The sequence below is a fragment of the Ammospiza caudacuta genome, chromosome 1 (assembly GCF_027887145.1).
Source record: "Ammospiza caudacuta isolate bAmmCau1 chromosome 1, bAmmCau1.pri, whole genome shotgun sequence".
NCBI classification, from domain to species: Eukaryota; Metazoa; Chordata; class Aves; order Passeriformes; family Passerellidae; genus Ammospiza; species Ammospiza caudacuta.
The window spans coordinates 49,993,354-50,018,516 of NC_080593.1; the positions used below are offsets into that span (position 1 = coordinate 49,993,354).

A 25,163-nucleotide genomic window follows, 5' to 3' on the forward strand; every position below is an offset into this window, starting at 1 on the left:
AAGTGTTTTACACAATAACTTACTACGTTGAGCGTGTAATGTCTTCCTAAGGGCATTGATGGAACTATGTGTATGCTTTACCTAGCTGACAGCCTCCACTGATATTTGCTGTTAGACATAGGAAGTGCTGCAAGTGGTAACGGTGCAGAAAGGTATTTGATAATTGTAGTGGTGGTGGTGTAGGTGCTAGAACATCCACTAAGTGGCGATGGTAAACGACTATGAATGTATTTTTGCTCTAGATTTTTAGCTTATCGGTGCTGTAGGGATAACAGTAGGGAAAGAAAGGTTCAGTGTTCCCAAAACTGTTTTTTTCTTCTCAGCTTCTGTGCCAGGTAGACTACCAAGGAGAAACATGTTAGTATGGCCATAGGTGATCACAAGAGGCAAAGAAACTGTATAGTTCTTCTGACCTGCATTGTGTTTGGGCAGGTGTTAGCATACATGTAGGCTGTGGTTTGCAAAGGTTTTAATTGTGCTTTTTAAGATCAGAACTTAAGTTAAAAGCTGCCTAAAATTAGTTGATTCTTTTTGTCATCAGGGCCTGGTATAAGTCTGTGAACGGCATTGATTTTAGTGTTAATTTAAAGAGCAGTCCTGAACTACTAAAAGGAATACTTGGTACTTGGAATAGCAGTTTTGGATGTGGGCTCCCTCTGGTGCCCACAGAGGGGGCAGCAGAACCTGCTGGATTGCAGGTGGACACCGACATGAGGCTGCTTGGTGGACAGGATACACCGGTGGTTCCTCAGGGAAATGATGGTTGCCCCATCCCTGACAGTGTTCAAAACTAGGCTTGGAGCAACCGCTCCAGTGGAAGGTGTTCCTGTCCACAGTAAAGGGATTGGAACTTGGTGGTCTTTAGGTCCCTTCCAACTCAAGCCATTTTATAATTCTGGAACTGTGAGTTCCTCCTCACTTAGTGCCTAAAAGCCTGAAATATGTGTGATGATCGTTTTCCAAGATCAGAGTATTGCCTGGTGTGGTTTGATGTGCAATAAAACATATTTTGAACCTAAGACAAAGCTGGCATTCAAAGTAAAAGTGGTGCAGAGCATGGTGACAGAGAGAAAAGTCAAATGGAAAACAGAGATCCTGCTCTGTTAATGTCTTCTTTATGCTGCTCAAATGAAGGGACTATATTGTTTTAAGACTTTCACAGAAAATTATCTCTTGATAGGACTATTGGTTTGCTTTTACAGCTTTTAAAGCAATATCTGATTCATGCTAGGAATTTTGTAAGCAAGGGTTGAGAAGGGCACATAGGTTTCCAGTGAAGTAAACAGTGGTGGATTTAGCAGGAAAGTAACAGAAATAGCTTATTCTCTTTGTAATTTATTGATTGGATGTGTGAGAATTGGGGGAGGGGAATAATAAGCAATAAATCCAGGTCCTATTCATGTGAAGGATTTGAGTTGCTGGAAAGCTTTACCTTGCTAGCAGATGCAGTCACTTGTGGAGAACAGTGCAATGTCATTTGAAATGGCAAAATAACGTAATACTGGCAAAGTACAGTGAAAGTCAAATCCTAGTGCAGGCAGTGAAAGGGCAGTGGTAGTCAAGGAGACCAAGGTTTGTTTGCAGTCACATAAAAGCGGTACTGCGTGACTGATCTTGGCTCAATCTCCTGACAGTTTTTTGACTGTGGTAAGGTAATTTCAAGGATACATGCCATGTAGACAGTGTGACTGCTTGTTGTGGATTAGCTTCAAAATATTGTTTACTCTTAGTTTTCAAAAGGTAACCTTTAAATCAATGGAGTGCAAATCCAAGCAAGTGCCATGTTTCAGATAATGGGCTTATTTGTAAAGTTCTTTCTTCTGTCCATTTTAAGGGATTTATTTATAGTAGCCCAAATATGGAAAGTTAAATGACAGAACTATCAAGCCAATACTGGCCATGGTCTGAAAAGGCCCAGGCACTGTTACTTTATTTCGGTAATGCTTTCCACTCCCTTTAGGTGTTGCAGTCAATACCAAAATAAATGACATTGTGTCCCAGAGCTTGAATTTATTTTCAGCCTGGCTTGCAGAGAAACATCCACCTTTTGCTTACACAGCTACCAAATTTAAAGCCTCAGAAGGCCAGAAGCTTATAAGCATAGTAATCCATAAATGTGTTCACCCATCTCTTCCCTTTTCATTATTAATACAAGAACTCTTGCTTATTTATGATTTATTAAAAGACTATGCTAGAAGCAGGAGGATACTCTCTAGTTATTTTAAATGTTGACTATCTTTGACATCCTTAAGTATTAATGTCCTTGTTGAGGAGGCCTGAGCTGTAATTATATATGTCTTGTGCTAAATATTTTAATTTTGATTGTTACTGTCAGAATATTTATGCCCTACCTTCCAGCTGAACTGGTAAATATTTAATGCTTTTAAAACAGAGTGAAACTTTCTCTCATTTGTCCTCTGTCTTAATTGTGCTGGTTTTATCCCTCCTGTCTCTTACCCCAGGTGGGACTTCATGCTCAGAAGCAAATTTAATAAGAAATATAAATAAGTGGTTCAGTAATGATGTACATATGTACTGATGCTTCAGTAACTGTACCAAGAATGAAACCATTTATAAATGTTTTAGGGTAAGGGTTTTCTCAAATTTGGGAAATACAGAATCAATGTCACTGTGCAGGGTACTTGTACTCTGTTTTGTAATTTTGTACCTTGCGCAAAGTTGCAAAACCAACTTTGCTTAAGGTAGCTTATACATGCATTAATTAGATAAACATGTCTGCTGTATTTAATATTAATGTATTTTCCTCAATTAATGTTTTATGACTCTGCTGTGAACACCTTTATTCTAACACACTAAGTTTTCCATGTTTCTTTGCCTGCTTTTTCAACAAAGAGGATACTTCTGACAAGATGGATGGTAAGAAATTATTTAGTCTGTCCTCTAATTCTATTAAATATCTAATAAAGTGTCTTTTATGTAAAAGTATTGATGTTTAATACATTTGTCTGTTCATTAACAAATTACTATGCTGTTTCCATTAACTCCTGTCTAATCTTGATGTCTTATGTGTTATTGCTGTATCTGTCAATTTTGTGAATGTTTGGTCTGTATCAGCAACAGAAACCTGAACAGAAATCTGACATTACCCCTCTTTTTTAAAAGAAGCTCTGTTAATTACAGAGCAGTTTTGTAATTGTTACATGCTGATTTTAACTAGTTAAATACATGCATTTGAAATTAATCTAGTGCCGCTTGATTCAATAGTTTTACATGTGAAGTCAATTTTTTTGACTTAGCAGAACAGCAGTGGGAGAGCCGAAGATGCTTGACCACTTAAGTAGAAAAACAAAGCAGAAAAAAAAAAAAAGCAGAAAACCAAAAAAATCTCCTCTATCAAAATCTAGGCTTGCTACATAATTTTAAGTGCCTTTAAATTCTGTAGTAAAATGTAATTCTATTAAAGAATCATTTATGAAGAAGACTTACCTGTTAAAATAGCTTATCAAGTGTCCCACCTAAGTTTTAGCACTTGATTTTTCTTAATTCACTCTGTTACAAACACATAATGGGACTGCAAAACAGTTGAGCATCAAGCTTCTCATAGCGATTGTCTGTTTCAGGTGTGTGCAAATAATGCTTCTCATATAATAAAGTGACAGTCCCAGCCTGCTGCTTGGTGATTGTAGTTCTAATTTATTGCTTGGGAGCACTTAACAAGTCCTTAATAAGTTTGCTGCTTACTTAATATTTTGTGTGATGTATTTATTAACTGTGCATGTTGGGAAGAATCAGTAGCTTATTGGAAGCAAATGTATCTCATAGAAATGAAAAGAGTAAGAAAGTAGAATCCTGAATAATTTCAAAACAGATGCTTCTTGAAAGAATTGGAGCTGGTTTTGAGCACTGAAGATGTCAAGACTAGTTTAATAAAATGAGGAGCGTTTGTACAGGATAGTAGAATCTGTATTGCCTATTTCCACATTACATTTCCTTAGGCTACATATAGTAGGCTTTATTTATGGCTGTTTGTTTATAGCAAGTTATGAGCTTTGAACATTGTCACCAGAAATAAAGGTTCTTAGGGCCATGTAGGCTTTTTCTTTTGTTCTGTCCAGAAGTCACAACTAATGCTATGTTGCACATTTCTGTTTAAAGGAGCAAGGGAAGTGCTTTAAAATTGGTCAGAGTTAACAGGTTGGGGTTTTGTTCTAGAAGCTATCTCCAGATATGATCTGCGTTTGGAATGAAAATAGCTCAGCTGTCCAGCTGTAGTTGTATGATACAGCTGTTCTGATCTAACCATCACCAGGAGGAACTAATCATGTTTCCTTTGCCCACTAACCTTGTCCACATATTTTTTATCTCTTCTTTTGTTAGCACCTTGTGATACTCCATTATTGATGACTGTAGGTGAACAAACTCCATAAAACTGATTTCATAAAAGTGACTAATACTGTTATTTAGCTTTTGAAGCTGCCAGTGAACCTTTAGCCATCCAGACCAGGTGGTAGCACAAGGCTGAGAGGAACGAGAAACAGAACCACCCCTTCTAGGAGCTTTTAGGAGTCTCTTTGGCTGTCTTAGTTGTTGCATAGGATCTGCCTTCCAGGATCCATCTCTGCAAGACTGTTGGATTTGGAGAGGTAGCTCAGGGTTTGGGGGGTTTGGTTTTTTGTTTGGTTTTGAGTTTTTGCAAACTGGCAAATATTATCTCAGTACTTTGAGGCACTCCTACCTACATATTACTGTAACTGGTTTTTGTGAAGAGCATTGAAATACACACTGAACTAGTTTTTTAGAGGGAGTTTTTAAAAATAGCTCTGTGAAGATATTGTAACATGAGAAAACTTTCCCAGCAAATCTGACTGAGTTCAGGCTAGCCAAAGACGCTAACAGATGTTTTCATCCTTGTAGTTGTCTTGCAAGGCAGAAATGGTAGAGGGTGAAAATAAAAATGGAATTATCCTTTGATTTTTTTTTTTTTAGGGCATTTCACATTTTTATCATTACTAGTATGCATTTTATTGTGTAATAAGATCTGTTTCAGAGGAACTTAGAGGAAGGACTGCTGATGAGGCAGGGTCCCATCAGTTCCTAGGCACTGATGGGAGAAAGGTTTGTCTGACTCTCACATTATCAAAACTCAAGCCTTGTTAAGCTCAGCATACTTGTCCAAGTGTGATCTGATTTCAGCAAGCTCATATTCCTTCCATGTCTCTGAGCAAGACTTGATCTTGTGCATGTGTATCTTCAGAGTAATCACAGGCTTAATTCAGAGAAATCCTTCTTGCTGGCAGTTCCTGTCAAATTATCACTGTCCAGTGTGGGAAACACTGTGTCTGTGTTTTTCTCTGAGGTTATGTATAACAGTATGTTTCATATTTTCAGAAGAGCTTGCATTACAGTATTTTTAATGTCTGTTTTGATGTGTATATGTAATTTTTTGACTGATCTCATAATTGTAATTTTCTTCTATTGAACTTCTTGTGGTTTGAAAGGCAGTGATGTGCATTTTGTTCCTGTAAATTGCTCTCAGTGTAGTATGGATATTTTCTTGATTATTTTACTTCAGTTCAGTTATGGAGTTGCAACATAAAAGCATTAGCTCTCTTGACTTGATAAAATTTGTCAAGATTCCCAAGATTAATCTCAAAAAGAAATTTCAAAGACATAGTATTGTTTGGAATATCATGTATTTTGTTATTTTTTCTGTTTAGGAACAGCTTCTGAAGATGGTAAGAAACTACTTTGTTAGACTAGCTAATATTTTCAGCTTCATATTTTCATTGATAGAAATGAAGCTTTAAAAGTAGAACTTGGTGTTTCTTGGGCTTTGTGGAGGTTCATAACAGATACGGGCTTATGGGCTAACAGCTTATGCATCTAATACTTGGTTGTTATGTACTATTTTTAAAATTCATTTGCTTTTATTTTAATTCTTAATTACTCATCTGCAGTCTGAAGTACCATTGCTTAACATTCTGCTGTGAAAATACAGGGGCTTTATAATTTTGCATTCATTCTTTAAAGCAAATCTTGTCACAGAATATTTCATCAAATGTGTTCATGCTCTGGGAAGCAGGTGCTACTATTACTCATCTCTGTGAGACTTGGAAGCTAATTTTCTATTGTTATTAGCATTTAAACCTGCCATTAGTGAATGGATGTAGAGACTCCGAATGAGTTAACAGTTCATTTAACTGACAGACACAAACTGATTTATTTTACATTTATAAAAATGAAACAGGTTCCAGGTGATACTTTAACATAGTATTGAAATAGTGGCACTCTGTGTTCCTAGGTTTTGGGCCAAATTCTGAATGCAGTTACATGCCTTGCAGTCTCACAGCTCTCAATTGCCATTGCATGGGGATAACTAGTAGAGTTTGCACTAGTTAATCTAACTGTTCTTGCTAAGCCTATTGTTTTAGTGAATAACCACCTTTATCCTGATTCTCTTCCTATAGACTCTCATCTGTGGCTATTCCCTCTACTTGGAAGAATAATATTAACTTGGTTGATGTCCAAATTCTGCTGTGGAAAGCCTAAAGAGGCTAGAATTAAATAACAGTCTATGTACTTAATTCTTTTAGATCAAATATTGACTCAGCATGTCTACGAAATATTTTAATCATGCTGTGTTTAAAAGTGTAGAGCTTGTTGAGCTAGATCCACCCTGTAGAGACTTATTGGGATTTGTTCTTGCAGCTTAGAAGAATTATGGTTAGCATGAGTTTGGTTGTGATTTCAGTTTGCTGCTGTTTGAGAGGTTGGCTTGGGAAATGTAGTATACAACACCACTATTTTCTTTTATGAATGATCTTTCAGATAGCTGTAATGCAGACAACTGGGATCTTCCTTTCTTCTGTAATTTCTTTGTATATGCTGGATGTTACAAGGAACATGGCTAGCAATGCAGAAAGCTTTGACCAAACCCAAGAGAATTTGTCATTTGGCATTCTAGGGAAAAGTGAATCTTGTTTTATTTGTAGATACCTAGTTTAATTTGTCTCTTGCTTGGCCTTTCTGTCTAGTGGGGAAAGTAGTATTTCTTTATATCATGTTGTCATGAGAACTACTTGAATGTATTTAGTGTCTGCAAAATGCTCTAGAAGGTTTGGGAAATCCTGTAGAAGTCTGTATGACTGGGGCCAGGAAAACAGTAGAATCTTCAGTAATGAAAAATATTTAGATTTCTTAAAATAGGAGTGAAGTTAGGAAGAAAGCTCAGAATCTGTAGTTTTATGACAGCAAAAGTAGAATTAGAAGCTCAAGTAATCATGAGAAGACACTACCTCATACAGCAACATTAGTGCTTGAATTGCATTGTATTGAGTAAACTTCCCCTTTTTTAATGTACTTGACATATATATGTTGGAAGGAAGAGCTAGCTAGCCAGTCCAGGGTGTTGAAGGTGTAATGTGCAAATTGTTTGATGAAACATGTAGCATCAGAGGAGAAGTATCTTGCTTCCTCATCTATTAAATTCCTTAAGGTGTTCAAATTTCTACTAATTATCCCAAGCGAATTGTCACCAGTTGAGTTACATTGCGCTTCTTTTATATGCAGAAACTTTATAAAATATTAGTAAATACTACTGATGCTCTGCTTTGTGCATGACTGTGAAAAACTGATTTAATGCCCTTTTTCTTTTCTAGGTCGTATACGATCAAAGCTCTCCACCCCTTCCGTTGGTATTGGAAATTCTAAAACAGATTCCAGAGGACGGAGTAGAACCAAAGTGGTGTCACAATCTCAGCGTATGTATTTTCTGTTTATTAGTTATACCTGATAAAGAGGCCAAATCTTAAGCATAAATTCATTGACCAATGGCTACAGTCAAAGTTAATTTTTTTTAAAAAAAGCTACATACTGAGTTGTTGTTCTGTGCCTTAGGTTCATCATCGCCAGACCAAAATGAAGGTATTTTTTTCAGTGTTTTGGATCAGTGGTATTTGCATGCTTTTCTGATTCATGTTTTCTCTGGACAAAATTTAGGTTAGATCTTAGTTTGCCAATTAAATTAGATAATGTAGCAGGGAGTGAAATCTATCTTTAAATTCTGTCTTCAATTATAACTTCTCAACATTCTTTTCCCCCCTTTTCTGACTTCCTCAACATGAAGCACCAGTAAACATGGACTACTAATAGAGAAGAATGGAAGGCAATTACCTGAGAGACCTAATTTTCCATTTTTAAAATAGTCTTATTTTAGCCAGAAATACCCATTTTCTTTAGAAAATGCTGTAGCTCTTGGGTATAAACTCCTTTTTTTTGTATTACAGCTCTTTTCTTTACTTAACTCTACTTTGAAGAAAAAATACTAACTCCTCACGTTACAATCAGTTACTGAGCTTGTCTTAAGTCAGAGGGTTAAAACAAGGAATTTAATGTGTGTCAGCTACTCCACAGTAATTTTCTCTGTGTGTTTAGTAACCATTGCAGATGTAGCCAAGCACTTGGTCATTAATTAAAAAGACCTGATTACCTCACACTCCTGGCTCTGGCTGACCTACAGCAATTCGTCCACGCATCTTATGTCTCCAACAGACATTTTCTGACTAAGCTCTGTAGCATTCTCAGATTCTTATCTTTTTCTGATTAGGTGAAATGCAACTAAATTAATGAAAAGAAGACAGATGCACAATAATGTTGTATTGCACTAAAATTAAAATTAACTTCCCACTTGTATAAATTGTCATATCTAATGTTCTAAAACAGTAAATTTTGCCAGGTTTAAAATTTTCAATATTATTTTGCTATCACTAACCATATCCACTTTCTTTAATAAAACCCTTTAATAATTTCTTTAATGGCAGAAGCATTTGTCTTCATAGCAATGACTGCATCTGTTGTAAATAGAATAATTTTAGAAGTTAAAAAAGCAGGTAGTAGCTGGTTTTTTCCCGTTAGAGTACTTGCCATAATTTAATTTCCCAACAAGTACAGTTGGATCAAACCTGATCTAATGTATGCAGGTTTTCTGAAATAAAGCTTTCAAACAATGTGTACAGATAAATGTAGCACACTAAAAATTCAGTGGAGTTACTACTGAAATTCTACTACTGCTACTACTACTACTAAAATTCAGTAGAAGAAGTTCCCCTAAGGGCTTTGACAATGCTCTAGTCCCAGAAATGTTGGTGAAATGAGAGCCTTCAAATGAGTCATTGGGAAAAAAATTCTGCAAAACTTGTTTTACAGATTGCAACACTGTACCATAAACAAAGAATATGTCAATAATTTAAGAGGGAGGGAAGGTAAAGTTCCTTCTAATCCCCTTTTCCCTTCTGTGAAAAGCTATAAGCAGTGTCTGTAACAATTTTTTCATTAGTTTTAGGAAAGTTTGGAATTAAGCTTTTTGAAAATACTTTTGCATTTTTAATAGCTTTGGTAAATTTGTAAAAAGTGAAGATGCTTGATAAATGTCTGGGGAAGGGGATAAATTTAGGTAGCAATATAATACTTTAGTGATGATCACTGCCATATAGCATTAAATAAATCTATATCCAGAGAAGCAGAATTAGGCCTTTCCAGCTTTTCTATTAATAATGACAGGGTTGGTTTTTAAAATTCATTTTTACACAGTATTAATGTCTGAAGACATAAATTGAGATAACTAGATCTGACTACATGTGATGATGTGTGAAAATTAAATGCATGAATACATCTTTACAGCCTTTTATTACTACTTCTGTTCAGAACTGCTTGCTTCAAATAGCTCATTATAACCTGTCAGTGGGGGAGAACAAGAATTCTGAGATGTTTTAAGGAAGATAAACAGGGCAAATACAAATGGACAGGCGAAGGAGAATTCTCAGGCACTGTATGCCAGCTATTTGGGTGATGCTTCTTTATGTGACTGAAAATTTTCACAGCATTGTGTGAAGCGTGATGCTTAATGTTTCCATACAGGGGATTTAGTTCCCCAGCTTATATAATGAGAGAATAGCTTCATACTAGATTTAAGCTATTTTTTTTTAAAACCACTCTAGCACAGATGCTTTTGTTAATTTTTGGGTTGCAGCTATCTTTTGTTCAAAAATCATTTTATGAAAGACTTGCAAATTTGAATGCTTTTACCAAAAAATATTTTTTTAGGGTTTTAAAAGCCCTTTACTCTTCTATTTTTAAATTAACATAAAGTAAATGCCGCATTATTTATTCTTACCTATGGAAAAAAATGGTTACATTTTTTTCCTCTTCTTTCCAGTTTGATTATCAGGTAATTTAACAGGGTCTGCTAAAATTGCATTACAGTTGACATTCAGAGAATTTCTGAGTGGAAACAAATTCTTCCTTTTGTACTCAAGATTACTTTTAAAGAAGAAAACAAAGAATTCTATGCAAGTCTTTTCAGTTATGCCATTGTGAATTTGGTTTTTTTGTTTTGGTCATCCACCGCACCTGCAGCTCAGTTCCTTTACTGTTGTGTTTCAAAAACAAAGTTTTGATCTCGTGTGTAATTTTTGTTCAGCTGTTGAACTTCTTGAACCTTTTTGGCAATGTAATATTCTTTTCAAGTAATATCCAGGCTACGGTTTCATGCTTAATTGAAATTTAATTCTTCAGTGTGGAGTTGTTGATTAGAAAGCTGAAGAATTGTAATTTGCTTGTGCAGCTTTGCTTCATCTGCTTTGTACATAGCACATGAGTGTAATTCTTCAATGTGGAAGCTACTTAATAGCACTGCTTTAGCATAACCCCCTTGTGGCTTTTTTTCCTGTGTGAAATGACTAAAGCTTTCTTATTTCCATTTGCCATTCATTTTTTAATCTGCTCTGCTCCCTCCCTCTTCATGGATTATAAATCCCTACCCTAATCCTGCCTTTACACTTGTTCAGGATCACAGTCTGCTAACCCCATTGGTGGTAAGAGTCTACAGAATTTGTGTACACATCATTGTTTGATCACCTGTTTGACATACCTCATTAAAGGACCCTATTCAGCAGAAATTCTGTCTGGCTTTTTTCCATATGCTGTGCATAATTTAATTGGGTGCAATCCTTATGTAGAAAGCAGGAGAGATGAGATGGGTTTATCATTTTGGGGTAGTGCTTTAGTAATCTTTGTTTCATCATTCAGCTCACTTAGATCTGCTGGTAGTGGTAATAGTGACAAGAGTATGCCAATGTTGCTGTTTTCAGGCTGTATTCAGTTAGTTTACACTGCAGTGGTACACTTTGCAGGTCAAACTATAGAAAGATTAAATGAAGTATTAGAACAAGTGGGTTTTGACCTATTGAAGAAAATGTACAAGTCTGCACCACAGTGAAACCTTACATAGTTTTTTTACTGTTTTAAAGAGTTACAAAACAGGAAGAAGGCATCGTAATATCAGTTCTAAGTTGAAATACCCTGATGTGAGGGAACTGTCAAACCCTTAATTTTTGCACTTAACAGCAGTTTTATAGGCTTGCTTATTCTTCTGTTGCTATAGAAGTTGTGCTTGTTTTTTTCCAGGCTGCATAATACTTTATTTATCATTTCTGCTGAATAGGCCCATAGTCTGGAAAAGGGATTTTGCTAAATAATCATTTCAAGTTTGAATTCAAACAATGAATCTGAAAATACATGCATGGTACATTTTTTAGATTTCTCTCTTCCACCCAGCATATGTTTTACTTTGTTTGGGATTTTATTTCTTTTCCCATATAGTCAAGCTTTAGTCAACTTGTGTCTTTTTTCCACATGTCTCATGAGAAGTAACCCATGAAATTCACTTGAAAAGTTGCATGTTGTCTGTAAATCTGATAGCATCACTGTGGTCATACAGTTACCTGATTGTATTTTAAAGATTAATGAAGGGTTCAGATTTGTATGTAATTAGTCTTTGATTGAAATTCTGGTTTGCTTTTTATTTGGTCATATTTCTTGAATTGTATAGCTGGAAGCAATATATTAATGTCAGCTGGTGATCTAAATTAGTTACAGCTAGGGAAGAATGAGTTCTTTGCTAAAAACTTAGAATTTAAATGTTCTGTAACTGAAATATTAAAATTAAAGATAAGTGACCACCTTTTCTGGTAGTGATAGTGTACCTGGAACATCTGTAGTACTTTGTACTATACAGTTTTAATTAACAGAAATTTAAGACACTTAAATATATCCTAGTCAATTTTTTAGCTTGTTTAGAATTAATTGAAGGTTTTCTGTAATTTGTGGGGTAACCTCCACAGAAATGTGCATGTGTTTGTCATATTTTATTTAATGTCAGAATAGTCCTTGAAGGTACCATGCATTTAAACAAGGGAGAAGATTTCAAATATTAGGAAAATTACATCATTAATTAACTCTAACACTGATTACATTGGAAGAGCTGGGATAGTTATGAAGTCCTAGTTTAAAATTTCTCCTTTTAGCTTTCCAACAGGTTTGTTTGTTTGCTTTTCTTTATTAATAGAAAGTGTGGTTAGTAAGACCACATAGCTTAAAAAAAAAAGAACACATTCATTTTAGGGACCGTGGAACTCTTGACAAAGTCCAGAAATAATAATTGTGGTTTCTTGAGCTCATGTAGTGCTAAATACCATGTCAAGTGCTTCCTTGCATCAATAATTTTAACTACCTTGTATGCAGTACTGGAAGAACTCGGACCAAGGCATTCTGTTTCATGTTTTTACCTTATAAGTTTTTCCTGATCATTTCAGTCTGCCACCACCTTCCTACTAATTTGAGGTGTTATTTTCTTTTTACCATGATTGTTTCTCCATTGTGGTGTTGCTAATATTTATTCATTCTACCTTCAGCTGGCAGTAGATCTGGGTCTCCTGGAAGAGTTTTGACAACAACCACACTTTCCACTATGAACACAGGAGTTCAGAGAGTGTTGGTGAATCCTGCAGCTGCACAAAAACGGAGCAAAATCCCACGAAGTCAGGGATGCAGTAGAGAAGCTAGTCCTTCTAGGTTGTCAGTAGGTAAGAGTCACCAAATAACTCTTGGTTTCTTTATAGCCCTTCTTAATTTAAGTGCTGGATATTTACAGCTGCTGTTTAATTATAGGTGGATGAAAAACATAGAATACATCCCAGAATGTGGCTGTTTTCTGAGACTAGTTTTTGATACACAAGACAGTTTTAAACTGAAGCTAAAATTTGAGGTTTTTCTTGTCAGAATGTTGTAGTTGTTCTTTTCCTCACCTCCTTTCTTCCTTCTCTTTTTTTCACTTCACACCCAAAATACCCATATCCTTTGAATGAAAGTGTAATACCATTTTGGAAATATGTTCTTCATTACTTCATGTCTTCCGTGTATGTGTGTGCACATGTGTAAATGCTGTGATGCTAAAATGAAGGTTACATGTCTTCAGCCTCAGTATAATTAGATTACTCTTTATTGCAAACAACGTTATTGAAAAACGTCTGTTGATTTGAATGATGTTGATGCTGTTCTTCCTTTGTATTTTTGATTTTTATCTTAGCCACATAATTTTATTTTCCTTCTTTGTAAGGCTGTGGAGTTTTCCATTGGTGCTACTCTTGGTTAACTTCATCTTGAGCACAAATTCTGAATCATTACTCAATGTTGTTCATTTTTTCTCCATCCCTTCCAACGGGTCTTTCAACCATTCTGTGAAGAGTTAGTAAATTTCCATTTTAAGCTGTACAAAAAAATAATTTCATTGAACTGACCACACTTAGACTAACCCACCACAATCAAGAGAGTCTGTAAAAAAGGTTATGACTTAAAATGCGACATAATCATCAATGTCTTTTCTTAGAAACGCGTCTTTGATCTTACTGCGGAACAGAATTGCATTAAAACTGCAACTTTTCTTATGTCTTCTCCCTTTGTGCCGCTGTTTGCCTGCACCCTGAATCATACTAGCGCGAGGCAGCCGCATTCCTCGGCCTAGTGTGAGTCAGGGCTGCAGCAGGGAGGCCAGCCGTGAAAGTAGCAGGGACACGAGCCCTGTCCGCTCTTTCCCGCCCCTGGGTAAGTACTCGGAGCCTCGTCGTGCATGGCTGTCCTGCCCCCTAACGAATCCGTGCCCCTGCCTTTAGCTTCTAGCTGGCCACCGGCTTCTCCCTTCCTTCGGCTCTCCCCCCACTTACCCCATGGAGGATGAGCAGTGTGTGAATGGGCTGCACACAGAAATACAGGCTTTGCTAGGCTCAGTCTCAAGTACCAAGTCTAGAAAGGTGTGTGAGGATGCACAGTGTCCAGATGCCATTTTGAAAAGGCGTTCCTGGTTTTTGGATATTTTTTTGAAATTGCATGTTTCTCTTTTCATTGCTTGGGTGCTTGAGTGCAGGGTCAGCTGTTGCTCAAAATTTTCTACCTAGTCAATGAATTATTTTAGTTTGTAAGGAGAAAATAGGCTTAATTATGTCCCTTCAGCTATAGTCAGCAGCTTATTCGTTTTAACACGAATTGCAAGGTTTTGCAAGATTCAGTCTCTTTCTGAGATGTCAATGAGGCATAAAGATATTAATTTATTATTACTTTACCATATTGTTAAGGATTAGGGAAGATTTTCATCTCCATGTATCTTTGGCAAGGTTACTACAAAGTTGATAGTATATTTTGCTTAAAGTGCTTTTACATATTGGGTTTGTTGATTGAGTTTTTGTTTTGCTCTTTTGGTAATATTAAACTCTGTGCAATTGAATCTGAAACAGATCTCTTTTTGGTGTTACCTTTGTCTGAAATAGTCTTCAGTATGTGTCCTTCTTATTTGCTTTGTTCAGTGTAGCTTACACTTAAGGACTTCATAATACTGGCTGTTAAACATAGTCTGAAAATAGTAAATCTCTGATTTCTATTTCAAATTGAGGCACCCTATTGTACTCCTAATTAGCACTGGACATATGTTGTGATCTGTTAGGGCTTCCTGCCAGCCATGGTTTTATTGGGAGAGTACAGATTGAGTGAGTGAAGACTGTTTCAGTAACTAATGCTGGTTTGCCCAGATGCTGTTTAATTGGGAAACGATACTAAAAGTAGATGTTATGCCGGATCCATTAGGAAACCTGTATTTTTTTCTAAAACATGGCTGGGAGATTGTGTTGAAGTACCTATGTACCTTCTATTCTTTTAAAAACAAGGGTGTTTTCCAGAACTCTTGGTGCTTCTTATGCTGCATTACAGCTTGATTTGAATTACATGCATGCAAGATCAGATTTACATTTTGTAATTGGTCAAATGCTTGCTATCTTAAGAAGTCTGTATTAGGCAATACCATGAGATATTTGGGATAGATGCCACTGGAGGTTTTATTCTTATTTTATGTAGTTCAGTTTTGTAATTTAGATATCAAAACAAGTACTAGTGAAATAGGTGGAATTGTCTGGTAGCACAGAGAATGCAAAGTAATATGTATAGGAATCCAGCATTGGTTAAAAAAAAAAAGGAAATTATACTGGGAATGGGAATAAATGAAAATTTCTTTTAGCATGACTTTTTATTTGAATGATTTAAAATGTCATTCATTGTTTTGTTGGTAGAAGTGAAAGATGAAATAAGGCAAATTCAGCTCTGTGTATCTAGAGGCAGTTTGACATGGGGATGAATAGGGGAATATAATTTGTATTGCCTCTCATTGTCAGCACAGAAATTTTTGCTTATGAACAAAAATGAAATAGAATGGATTTTATCCCCCTTTAGGGTATAAAATGTCCTAAATGCTACATAATGGCTTCACTGTATACATTGTTATGAAGTGTTTATGTAATCTCACATCTCAGTATAATGTTATACACTGGGAGATAAGAGCCATTAAGAAGCAAGTGATTTGTAATTTATATAGAAGTGTCTACTTTTGTTAAATATAGTCAGTATTAAATATCAGACCAGTTTAATGTCCATATTTTATGGACATTAAATGAAATAATTCATTTCATCTTAGTCTGAGTCCATTTAAAGTCTTATTTTGATTCATATGTTAAAAAAATGAAACAGCAAAAGTAAATACATGACATTTTCTGCAGTTTGAGGGCTACAAAGAATATTCTTGAAAATATGTTTTGGAATGAGGTACATTTCACCCTATATATAATGCTTTTTTTCACTGTCTTAAAAACTTGTCCAGCATATTTCAAATGTATGTAGGGACAGGAGTAATTTCAAGTTTCTAGCCTGAAGTTTGAATTTTTAGTTTTCAGTTGAACCTGTAATTTTCAGCATTCATTGATGGAGAGTAAGGGGAAGGTTTATCCCATTCATGCTTGTATTGAAAGAGCTGTCAGCTGTGATATCTCCTTTTCCATGCTGAGATGCACTTTCTGAAGAACCAAGAATTCCAGGAAGCATTAATTCCAAACTTAAATGCCCTAGCCAAACATCTTCATGTAGAATTAGTTAGAAATAAAGTACATCACTGTACCTTATCTAAGGGGTGGAGAGCTTAATGTGTAAAGACAGTGTGTTGTTTCTGGGATCTTTACAAGGCTTAGGATCGTTGTGGAAGTGCACTCAGGTTAAAAGGTCCTTCCCAAAATGTTGTTTGATCCATGGTTCACCTGTAAATGAGTCAAATCAGACTCTTGAATGGTCTTTGCTAATCAGAGAAAAGGATGATTAATTTGATTTGTCTGTTTGTGCTACTTTATATATCCAGAAGGAGTAAGATATGTGCTTTTACAGTTATTTATTAAATTGTAAGATTTTATCTAGGAGTTTTGTCTTTGTGGGTGGACATTGGAGTTCAAGTTTAAATTGTCATTTATGTGGCAATAAAATTCTAACTTAAGTGAACTTAAGAAAAAAGTTGAATTGTATAAAACACATCTAATTTAAAAATCGCTTGTTTTAAGAAAGAAAATACAAGCAATGGTGAGTCAGCTTCTTGAGAATCACTAAAAAAGCAGTTTTATACAAGTGCCATAAGGAGTGAGGTACTCAGTTTTATTCAGAAATCCTTAAGGATCTCCAGTTTCCAATTGCCATAACTAAAGAATCGTAATGAGCTGTAGTAACTAACGTGTTTCAGCGTCACATTTTATTCATTTAAATAAAATAGTAAGTATGTGAATTATTAATTGCATTGGTTGGCTTATATTAAACTTTTAATTATAATTGGGTATATTTAACTTCATTTTCATAGTGCTGAGTTTTTGCTGAGGTTGAGTTGTCTGCAACATAGGCAAGAATTCAAGTGTGTACAAATTGTCAGCTGCCAGCACAGCAGGTTCGTGCAGGAGGCACTTTTTGCAGATAGTGTTTGATATGTGAGCTCTGGCTCTGACTGGAGCACACAGAATTTAGTTAAGACCACAATGCAAGATCAGTGTCAGTGGACTGATGCCTTTTTAGCTGTTTCTGATGATTCTGTTTGTGTGTGTGTGTGTGTGCATGTGTGTCTGTGCACCTTTTCTTCTTTGAACTTAAACGTACTTGCTTTTACCCTGCTCTTAATCTTGTAAATTAAAAAAAATTATGCATGAAATGTCCAGTGTACATAAACCTATATAATCATATTTGGCATAATCAAAGAACTACTCTGAAGATTTTTGCTTCTGTTTAATATTCAGTTTCTTGTGCTTAAGCTGAATCTTTTTGATAAATACTCTGTTGTTCGCCTGAGCAGCTATTGCAGCACTGTGATTCCATGGTCATAGATAGGGTTTATCTAATCCTGTTATTGCAGCTTCCAGACATCACTCCAGATCCACTGGTGCCCTCTACGCTCCTGATGCTTATGGGGCCACAGGTGAAGGATGAGTACCCTTTGCTGTCATCTGTGCAGTCATCCTGGATTTTTTTTTCCCACCCACTTGGTTATTCTCATAGTTCAGTTTTAGAAAGCATTATTTATATTAATTTGAATTTTGTGGTTTTAATAATCCAGATAGATGTGTTTATGTTGCTAGATGTTGTCTCCACCCTCATCCTCCAATGTTAATCCTTTTTTTCCTTAACAACATTTTTTTACTTGCAGAAAAACTTTTTTTAGTTTTTTATTTTTTTAGTATTTGTAGAGCATCCTTTATGCATGTAGTTTTCTAATCAACAGTCTCAATAGTCTTCCTATTGTATTTGCTTTCTTTCTAAATGAAAACAAAAACCCAAAATGAAGAAGACATTAATTTTTAAAAAAGCAAAATTTCTTTCAGATAAAACCATCTTTTTATAGGGGTTTTTCCATGTGATGTTGGAACAGAACATTTGTAGGTGACTGGCTTTTTACTTGAATTCTTACTTTTGTCTGTGCCGCTATAGACTTCAGAATGGAAATGTTTATTTTATCCACTACATAACTTACTAAAAATGCTGAGCAAATGCTTTTCTTCTACTTGGGTTTTTATAAGTGAGTGTGATATTTCCATCCCAGCTTTCTATTCTGATGGAATTCTTTGTCTTTCTTTTTGTTGTTGTAACAGGTACTGGCTTTGGAATTAGTCAGTCGAGTAGATTATCGTCCTCAGTCAGTGCTATGCGAGTCCTGAACACAGGTTCTGACGTGGAAGAGGCAGTAGCAGATGCTTTGGTAAGAATCACACACTTACCTTGTGTGGGTTACAGGCTCTTCAGGTGTTTGATTCCTGTGCATTAGCATGCAGAAGAACTTGTAATTTATTGTTTTATTGGCTTCTCGGGGGGAAAAAAACCCAAAGAAACTGAGTTGTTGGAGCTGCAAGAGTACTGGAATTTTCATTCCCTACAGAAGTGTTAACTTTTGAAAAGCATGCTTTTTTTCATGGCAGACAGGAAACAGTCTTGGTCTGTTGTGTTGGAGTAGCCTAAGGAGCCACTTGAGCAGGGAGAACTGACCAGCAGTTTCTCACAACAGCCAGAAAAATTTCAGGATAGGTTGAAGGCTTGTTAGAGCTAGGAATGATGATAGCTAAAGCCCTCTGCTTACCAGACACCAGGGTGCCACTTAAAGTTTTTCTGTCTGACAGCAAGTGAAATTGATGCTGAAGAGAGAAAATGGTGGGCAGCCAAGCCCCACACAGCCACTCTGTCTCTCCCACCACTGGTGTCAGAGAGAGGTAAAAGTCAGAAAACTTGTGGGTTGAGATCAAGACAGTTTATTATGGAAAGCAAAAAAGCAAAAGCCATGCACCCAGGCAGAGCCAAACAAGGAATTGATTCAGTGCTTCCTATGGGCAGGCAGGAGTTCAGCCATCTCCAGCAGAGCAGGGCCCCATCACACATAGCAATGACTTGGAAAGACAAACACTACCACTCCAAACATCCTCCTCTTTCCCCTTTTCCCCTCTTTTTATATACTGAGCATGATGTCACGTGGTCTGCAATGTCCCTTTGGTCAGTTTGGGTCACCTGTCCTGGCTGTGTCTCCTCCCAGTGTCCCATTCACCCCCAGCTTCCTGGCCAGCATGGCAGTGGGAAAAGCAGAAAAGGTCTCGGCTCCGTGTGAGCCCTGCTCAGCAATAACAGAACCTCTCTATATGACCAAAGATGTGTTCAGCACAAATCCAGAACACAGCCCCACACCAGCCACTGTCAGGAAAATTAACTCTAGCTCAGCCAAAACCAGCACAGCAGGTAGCATCTCATAAGTTTAGTTTTTGTTTTCCTTTGTTGTTTTCAAAACGTTACACTAAGTTAAAACTGGTTATTCTCCTTTTTAAGCTGTGTTGTTCTTTAAAAAGGTGGCTGTGGCTCCTCTGCCTTCCTGCCCCAAACTGAACACATGATGTATTTTGCTATTCTGATATTTACATCAGCAAGCTGAAATCCTCAGTTAAAGTCCTGATGCTATGAATCATACATTTTTATCAATTATTGTATGCTATTTGCATCTCATTAAATACTTGCAACTATCTGTTTTCTAGTTATCAGAATGCTTTAAAGGAATGGTTATTTCTCTGGTTTAAGAAAAACTGTTATTTTAAAAGTTAGTAAAAAACTAGACTCTAAATTACAGTCAGATATAGCTCAATAGAAAGAAACAAAATTTCAAACTCTGAAGAACTCTGTTATATTGTTAGTATGACTATTTATTGATTTCTTAGGTAATACTTCTTTCTTGACATACTAGTTTAAAATTTGTGTGCCTTCACTGGCGTAAAGATCAGAATATCTGTGAAATCTTGCATAGGAAGTCGTGGTGAAGTTAAGTACATTTTCCCCTTTCTGTTATTACAAACTTGCTAAATGTTTTCAGCATTAATGCTGGTTTGTAAACTGGAATTCAGTCTGGATTTTGGAATAGGGAACAGTAGAAAAACAGTCTATGGAACATGGAAATTTTCTGGCTATAACTGGAAAGCATGTGCTATGGTCCTTTCCACACAAGTGCATCACTAAGAGTATCTTCAATACTTTTAGCAGCCTCCTAGTTTTCAAATTTGCTGGGCAAATTATCTAGTAAGAGTAGAAGTTGAGGAGAAAATCAGGTTTCCCATGACTGCTCTTGAGGCTTTAATATGTCCTGCTTTGTTGAAGCAATAAAGCTTCTTCAGAGAAATGATGCTGCTAGAAATGTTAGAGGAAAATGAAGTAGTATATTTTAACTAGAGTCTGACATTACAGAGAAGGATCAAGAGCAGCATAATTTTATTATTGTAGCACTTGCATGCCTGGTTCCTTGCCATGCTCTAAATGGTACAGGTTGTCTGTACAAATGGCTCCATGTAGATGGAAGTCTGCTAATAAACACTCTTACTGTTTTACCATAGACTGAAGATTCACACTCATAGTGGTATTTTTAAATGGTGGAATGTAGAGTCCTGTCATAGGTAATATAAATTCAAAAATATTCCAGATTGTGTTTCTCTGTTTTATTTTATGAAAAATACTTGGCCAGTTTTAGTGATGGTGAAGCCAAAGAGGTTTCAGTCTTCTGCCTAAGATCTCTTTTGAATATTGCTATATAAAATGCAGCAATAATGGAAGTCATTCCATATTTTTGTCTTTTACTTTAGTACCATCTTTGGCATTTCAGATTTATTTACTGAAAAGTTTTTTTGTTTTTGCCTTATGGTGTATCTTTTCCAAAACACTTAACATCTCTGTGATTTTTCCCTTCAGTTATTCTCTTGCACATGTATTTATGCTCGTTCTGTTGACAATAAGCCTGCTTGTTACCTGTTGTATTGATTAGTTAGTGATTGGTATTGTGATATCCTTGAAGTTATTCCATGGTTTAAAATGAGAGCCCTGTGCAATTGGCAGTGGTAATTAAGGGGAAAATGATCACTTATACTACTGCTTCTTTGAGTATGTAATGAAATTGAGTTTTTAAATGCTGACTTCAGCTCCAGTGTTTGAATGGCAAGAGCTGTTTTGCAGAGGTGTGTGGGTTTTTTTTCATTTTAGGATAAATAGCTGTTCTTTCCCCCTTCTGATCTTTGGTATGTTGTGTTTTGTTTTGTTGGCTTGTTTTTTATTTTAGGAAATTTGGAATTTTGCATTATGTAATCAATTTTTTTTTGTAGAACATTGACTGTTATTATTGCAATGACAAAATTTAGATTAAATAGTTCAAATCAAGGTTTGGTCCTTAACTTAAAGTTGATTGTAAAATAAAAATTGCCTGCATGTGTTAAGTTAATGTGTTCATGCTCAAATATCACCACATAAGACACAAAAATTTTGAGAGAGAAGTCTTTGTGAGCAACCTGCCCATGATATGTAATACTTTACTGGAAATGGAAACTTAGCAAACTACATCTTGACAATGTGCTAATCAGACACAGAGAGCTAAGAACAAAATTTACAGTAAGACTATATATTGTCCAGTGGCAGGAAGTTTATTACTCACAGTGCTGCCATGCCTTACCTTCCTGTTCTCAATTTCTGTTTCTTTTCAATAATTTACTGCTAACAGCTCTTAGGAGACATACGGACTAAGGTATAGAAACTATTTTTCTTCTTTAATAGTTTAATATTTTGATATTAACATGTTTGATACAAAATTAGTTAAAATGTCAGAATTTGTGTAGACCTCTGATTCTTAAATTCTGTAATGTATATAAAGCTATGAAGTGAAATAACTAACTTGCAACAATCTTTTGTCATCCCATTATGCAATTTTGTGGGTTCTTGAAAAGGACCTAAAGTTAAATGTTTCCTCAAACGTATGTCTTCTCTGCGTTTGCTTTGGGTTTATGTTTGGAATATTATGTAAGCCATACTTCAGAATATTTTCATTAACTTGGTTTGACCTGCTGAATGGTTGGAGCCATTTGTCACTGCAGGGAGTAGGGGTCACACCAGTTATTGGAACTGTTGGCCTTATGCCCCCCTATGGGTATGTTGTATTATCCCTGTGAGGATCAGTGCTGATCTGGGCTGTCTCTGTACAATAGAAGAAGCCCGTGCGAAGAAGATACGAATCGTATGGGATGTACTCAGATGATGATGCCAACAGTGATGCATCAAGTGCCTGTTCAGAAAGGTCCTACAGCTCCAGGAACGGGAGCATCCCCACCTACATGAGGCAGACAGAAGATGTGGCTGAGGTCCTGAACCGCTGTGCCAGCACCAACTGGTCAGAGAGGAAAGAAGGCCTTCTAGGCCTGCAGAACTTGCTAAAGAACCAGAGAACTTTAAGGTAGGATGGCATCTCAATAGAGAAACATCTTGTTTCAGTGTTGGTGGGAGGCAGGGGAGAGGGAAGGCGCGGTGTGTCTGTGAGAGTAAGGTGGGGGAAGGAGCAAGGAAGCTTTTCTCACTTCTGGCTACTAGTGTATGTTTATATACTAGTGGATGTAGGGAATACACAATTGAGAATTATTGCCATACAGAGTGTTCATAAGATGCTTCCATCTACTATCAAAAGAAGGCCTTTTTTTTTATTATTACTACAATTTTGGGGATATTTATTCAGAAGAAATAGTTTACTACTTTCTACTAAGAACACTTTTTTCAGTATCTGCGCTGTTACAAAAATATGGTATAATACATGAGACAGTTTAAAAGAGATACTTGAAGAGGTTTGAAGTCTCATTTTAGATGAAATTTATTACATTTTTATCCATGTCTCAAACAAAACCTAATTTACTAGATTATTTGATTCAAGATTTACTAGTGATTTCACTGATTGCTATGCATTAGTGTTCTAGCAGAACTAGCAGGGGAGTTGACTAATGTATTGTTGTCATTTTGACAGTCGTGTTGAGTTGAAAAGATTGTGTGAGATCTTCACAAGAATGTTTGCTGATCCTCACAGTAAGGTATGTGTAGGTTTTTCTTATTTTCATAAATTTCTGAAAACATAAATTAAAAGAAAGGCAGTTATAATAAATTACGTCAGTGATATTTCCCTATGTAAAATTTCTCAAACAAGAGTAGTTAATGGTATGAGATTTCAATTAATTTAGTTTGAAGTTTTGAACAAGATAATTTTCCACCCTTTTTCTGCAGGATCATGGAAATAAAGTGAAGGTCAATGTCATATAAAATGCATTGAAGTAGTTCAAGAGTTTGTGCTGAAAATCTGTGTTTTTAAGAGGTTGTTATTTACAGAGGCCACTTCAACAAAAGTATAGATTTTCTCTCAATGAGAAGAAAATTTAAGTTATAAATAAAGTTGTCTGACTAAATCATGCATAATCAGATAAACTACATCAAGTGTGTACTTACTTATTTTCTAGGACATTGTGTATTATCATAGCTTATGATACCTTCCATGAATTTTGTAGATAGGGCTGCCAGTTGAGACTGGTGAATAATTTTTACATAATTTTTTAAATATTCCATAACGAGACTATACTTTGGTATAAAAGAAAATGTGATGGTTTATTCACTTTTACTTAGGTAATGACTCAGTATGGATGATACAATAAGGAAAATAATGCTTCTGTTTCTTAAGACAATTAAAATCTTTTTAAGTGAGTTACTTTGCATGATAGTATTTTTACAGTTTTTGTGGGAAGTGGGTTACTAGTACAGCTTGATTAAACATCACAGTTTTTCACAGCAGAAGGAATGCAGGTAAGGAAGGATCCTGATAAATGTAATAATATAAAAAAAGTACCTAACTTTATATTTTATTTAATTATAGGCTTGTTTGGATGAAGTGGTGTCTTTTATGTTGAGTATAACATGTCCCACTTTGTGTCGGTATTTCAGAATTGATGAAATTACAAAGATGAATTCATAATAGGGTATTATTTCAGAAGTATTGACTTTTCCCAGAAGAATCCTGAAAAACTACTTTGATTATGCAATACATTTTACACGTTTTTAAAAATATGTAAAATTCTTTATTATTGCTGCAATGGAAAATTAAATTCAGAGTGATAAGAGGTCTTGACAGGTTAACTTTAGTGTTCATCTGTCCTCTTTATTTTTCCTGTTGGAAAAAGTGAGAGCTGCTATCTCTGACACCACATATTTTGGAAATAACTTGCACTGCCCACAGCAACGTGGCATTAAAGTTGATCACATACAGCAGAAATCCAGAAGAAAAGACTAAACCAAGCAGTTAAAAAGAAAAAAACATTACATAAAAAGCAGAGAAAAGAATATTAAATATTGAAATATTGCTGGAATATTTACTTTTTAAATGAAGTAATGACCAAATGGTTAATAGCAGCTTGGTTTAATTGTGCTTGTTCTGTGATAATAGTATTTGTAGCAATGTATATGTCAGAGCTAGAAATAAAAGAGCATTTTACCTTTTAAATAAGCCTTTTAAAATGTTATATTGACTTGTTCAGTTGATTGTTCTGTTTACTAGCCACTATGATATGAAATAATGTAGCTTCAAGAAAATTTGGCCTGTGTTTGACCTGTGGTACAGCTGTTCCAATCCCTGAAACCTTGCCTGCTTCTTGGTGTTGCAAAACTATTAATAGTTATCAATGTTATCAGGAGAGCCCTTTAAATATAAGAGTTCATCAGCTGTGATTTTTTTTTTAATCACACATATACACCTACATAAATCTCATCTTAAACTCTACTCAAGTGTCTGTAGGAATTATTCTGTCATCACTTTTGTGGAATTTTATAAGGTTTACTTTAACAGGATATCTGGATGGAGGGAATTGCATAGAATAAGAGAATAATAATATTTGGAGGAGAAAATGGGAGAATGGCTTAAAGGACGTGCCAAGTGTTTATTTTAAAATTAAATTGGGTATCCCAGTAAAATTACTTAAATTTGTCATAAAAGTTTTGAAGTACCTTTTTTGTTTTATTTTGGTTTATATTCCATACAGGAATGTCGTATTGATGGCCACTAATTTGTGTGTTTTTATCTTTTTCCCTTTTTTGTTGTTTGTTTTGTTCTGTTCTGTTTTCGTTTCGTTTTGCATGCTGTCCCCTGTGTTGGAACTCTCTTTAGA

General features: G+C 35.7%; 1 protein-coding gene across 17 annotated transcripts in view; it reads left to right on the plus strand.

Annotated features, from left to right (window-relative positions):
• Positions 1–25,163, plus strand: part of CLASP2 (cytoplasmic linker associated protein 2) — a 145,959-nt gene that overhangs the window by 93,423 nt on the left and 27,373 nt on the right. For 5 of the 17 annotated variants that reach the window (XM_058800510.1, XM_058800559.1, XM_058800567.1 and 2 more), the window contains 12 exons: positions 2,854–2,877; positions 5,679–5,696; positions 7,620–7,721; positions 7,858–7,884; positions 10,806–10,832; positions 12,711–12,881; positions 13,792–13,899; positions 17,552–17,614; positions 18,285–18,391; positions 21,701–21,724; positions 22,182–22,426; positions 22,985–23,048. In XM_058800510.1, the coding sequence (XP_058656493.1) occupies positions 2,854–2,877; positions 5,679–5,696; positions 7,620–7,721; positions 7,858–7,884; positions 10,806–10,832; positions 12,711–12,881; positions 13,792–13,899; positions 17,552–17,614; positions 18,285–18,391; positions 21,701–21,724; positions 22,182–22,426; positions 22,985–23,048 (980 nt within the window). The remainder of the gene's footprint in view (positions 1–2,853; positions 2,878–5,678; positions 5,697–7,619; positions 7,722–7,857; positions 7,885–10,805; positions 10,833–12,710; positions 12,882–13,791; positions 13,900–17,551; positions 17,615–18,284; positions 18,392–21,700; positions 21,725–22,181; positions 22,427–22,984; positions 23,049–25,163) is intronic. The other 12 variants (XM_058800515.1, XM_058800584.1, XM_058800592.1 and 9 more) reach the window with 7 other exon arrangements.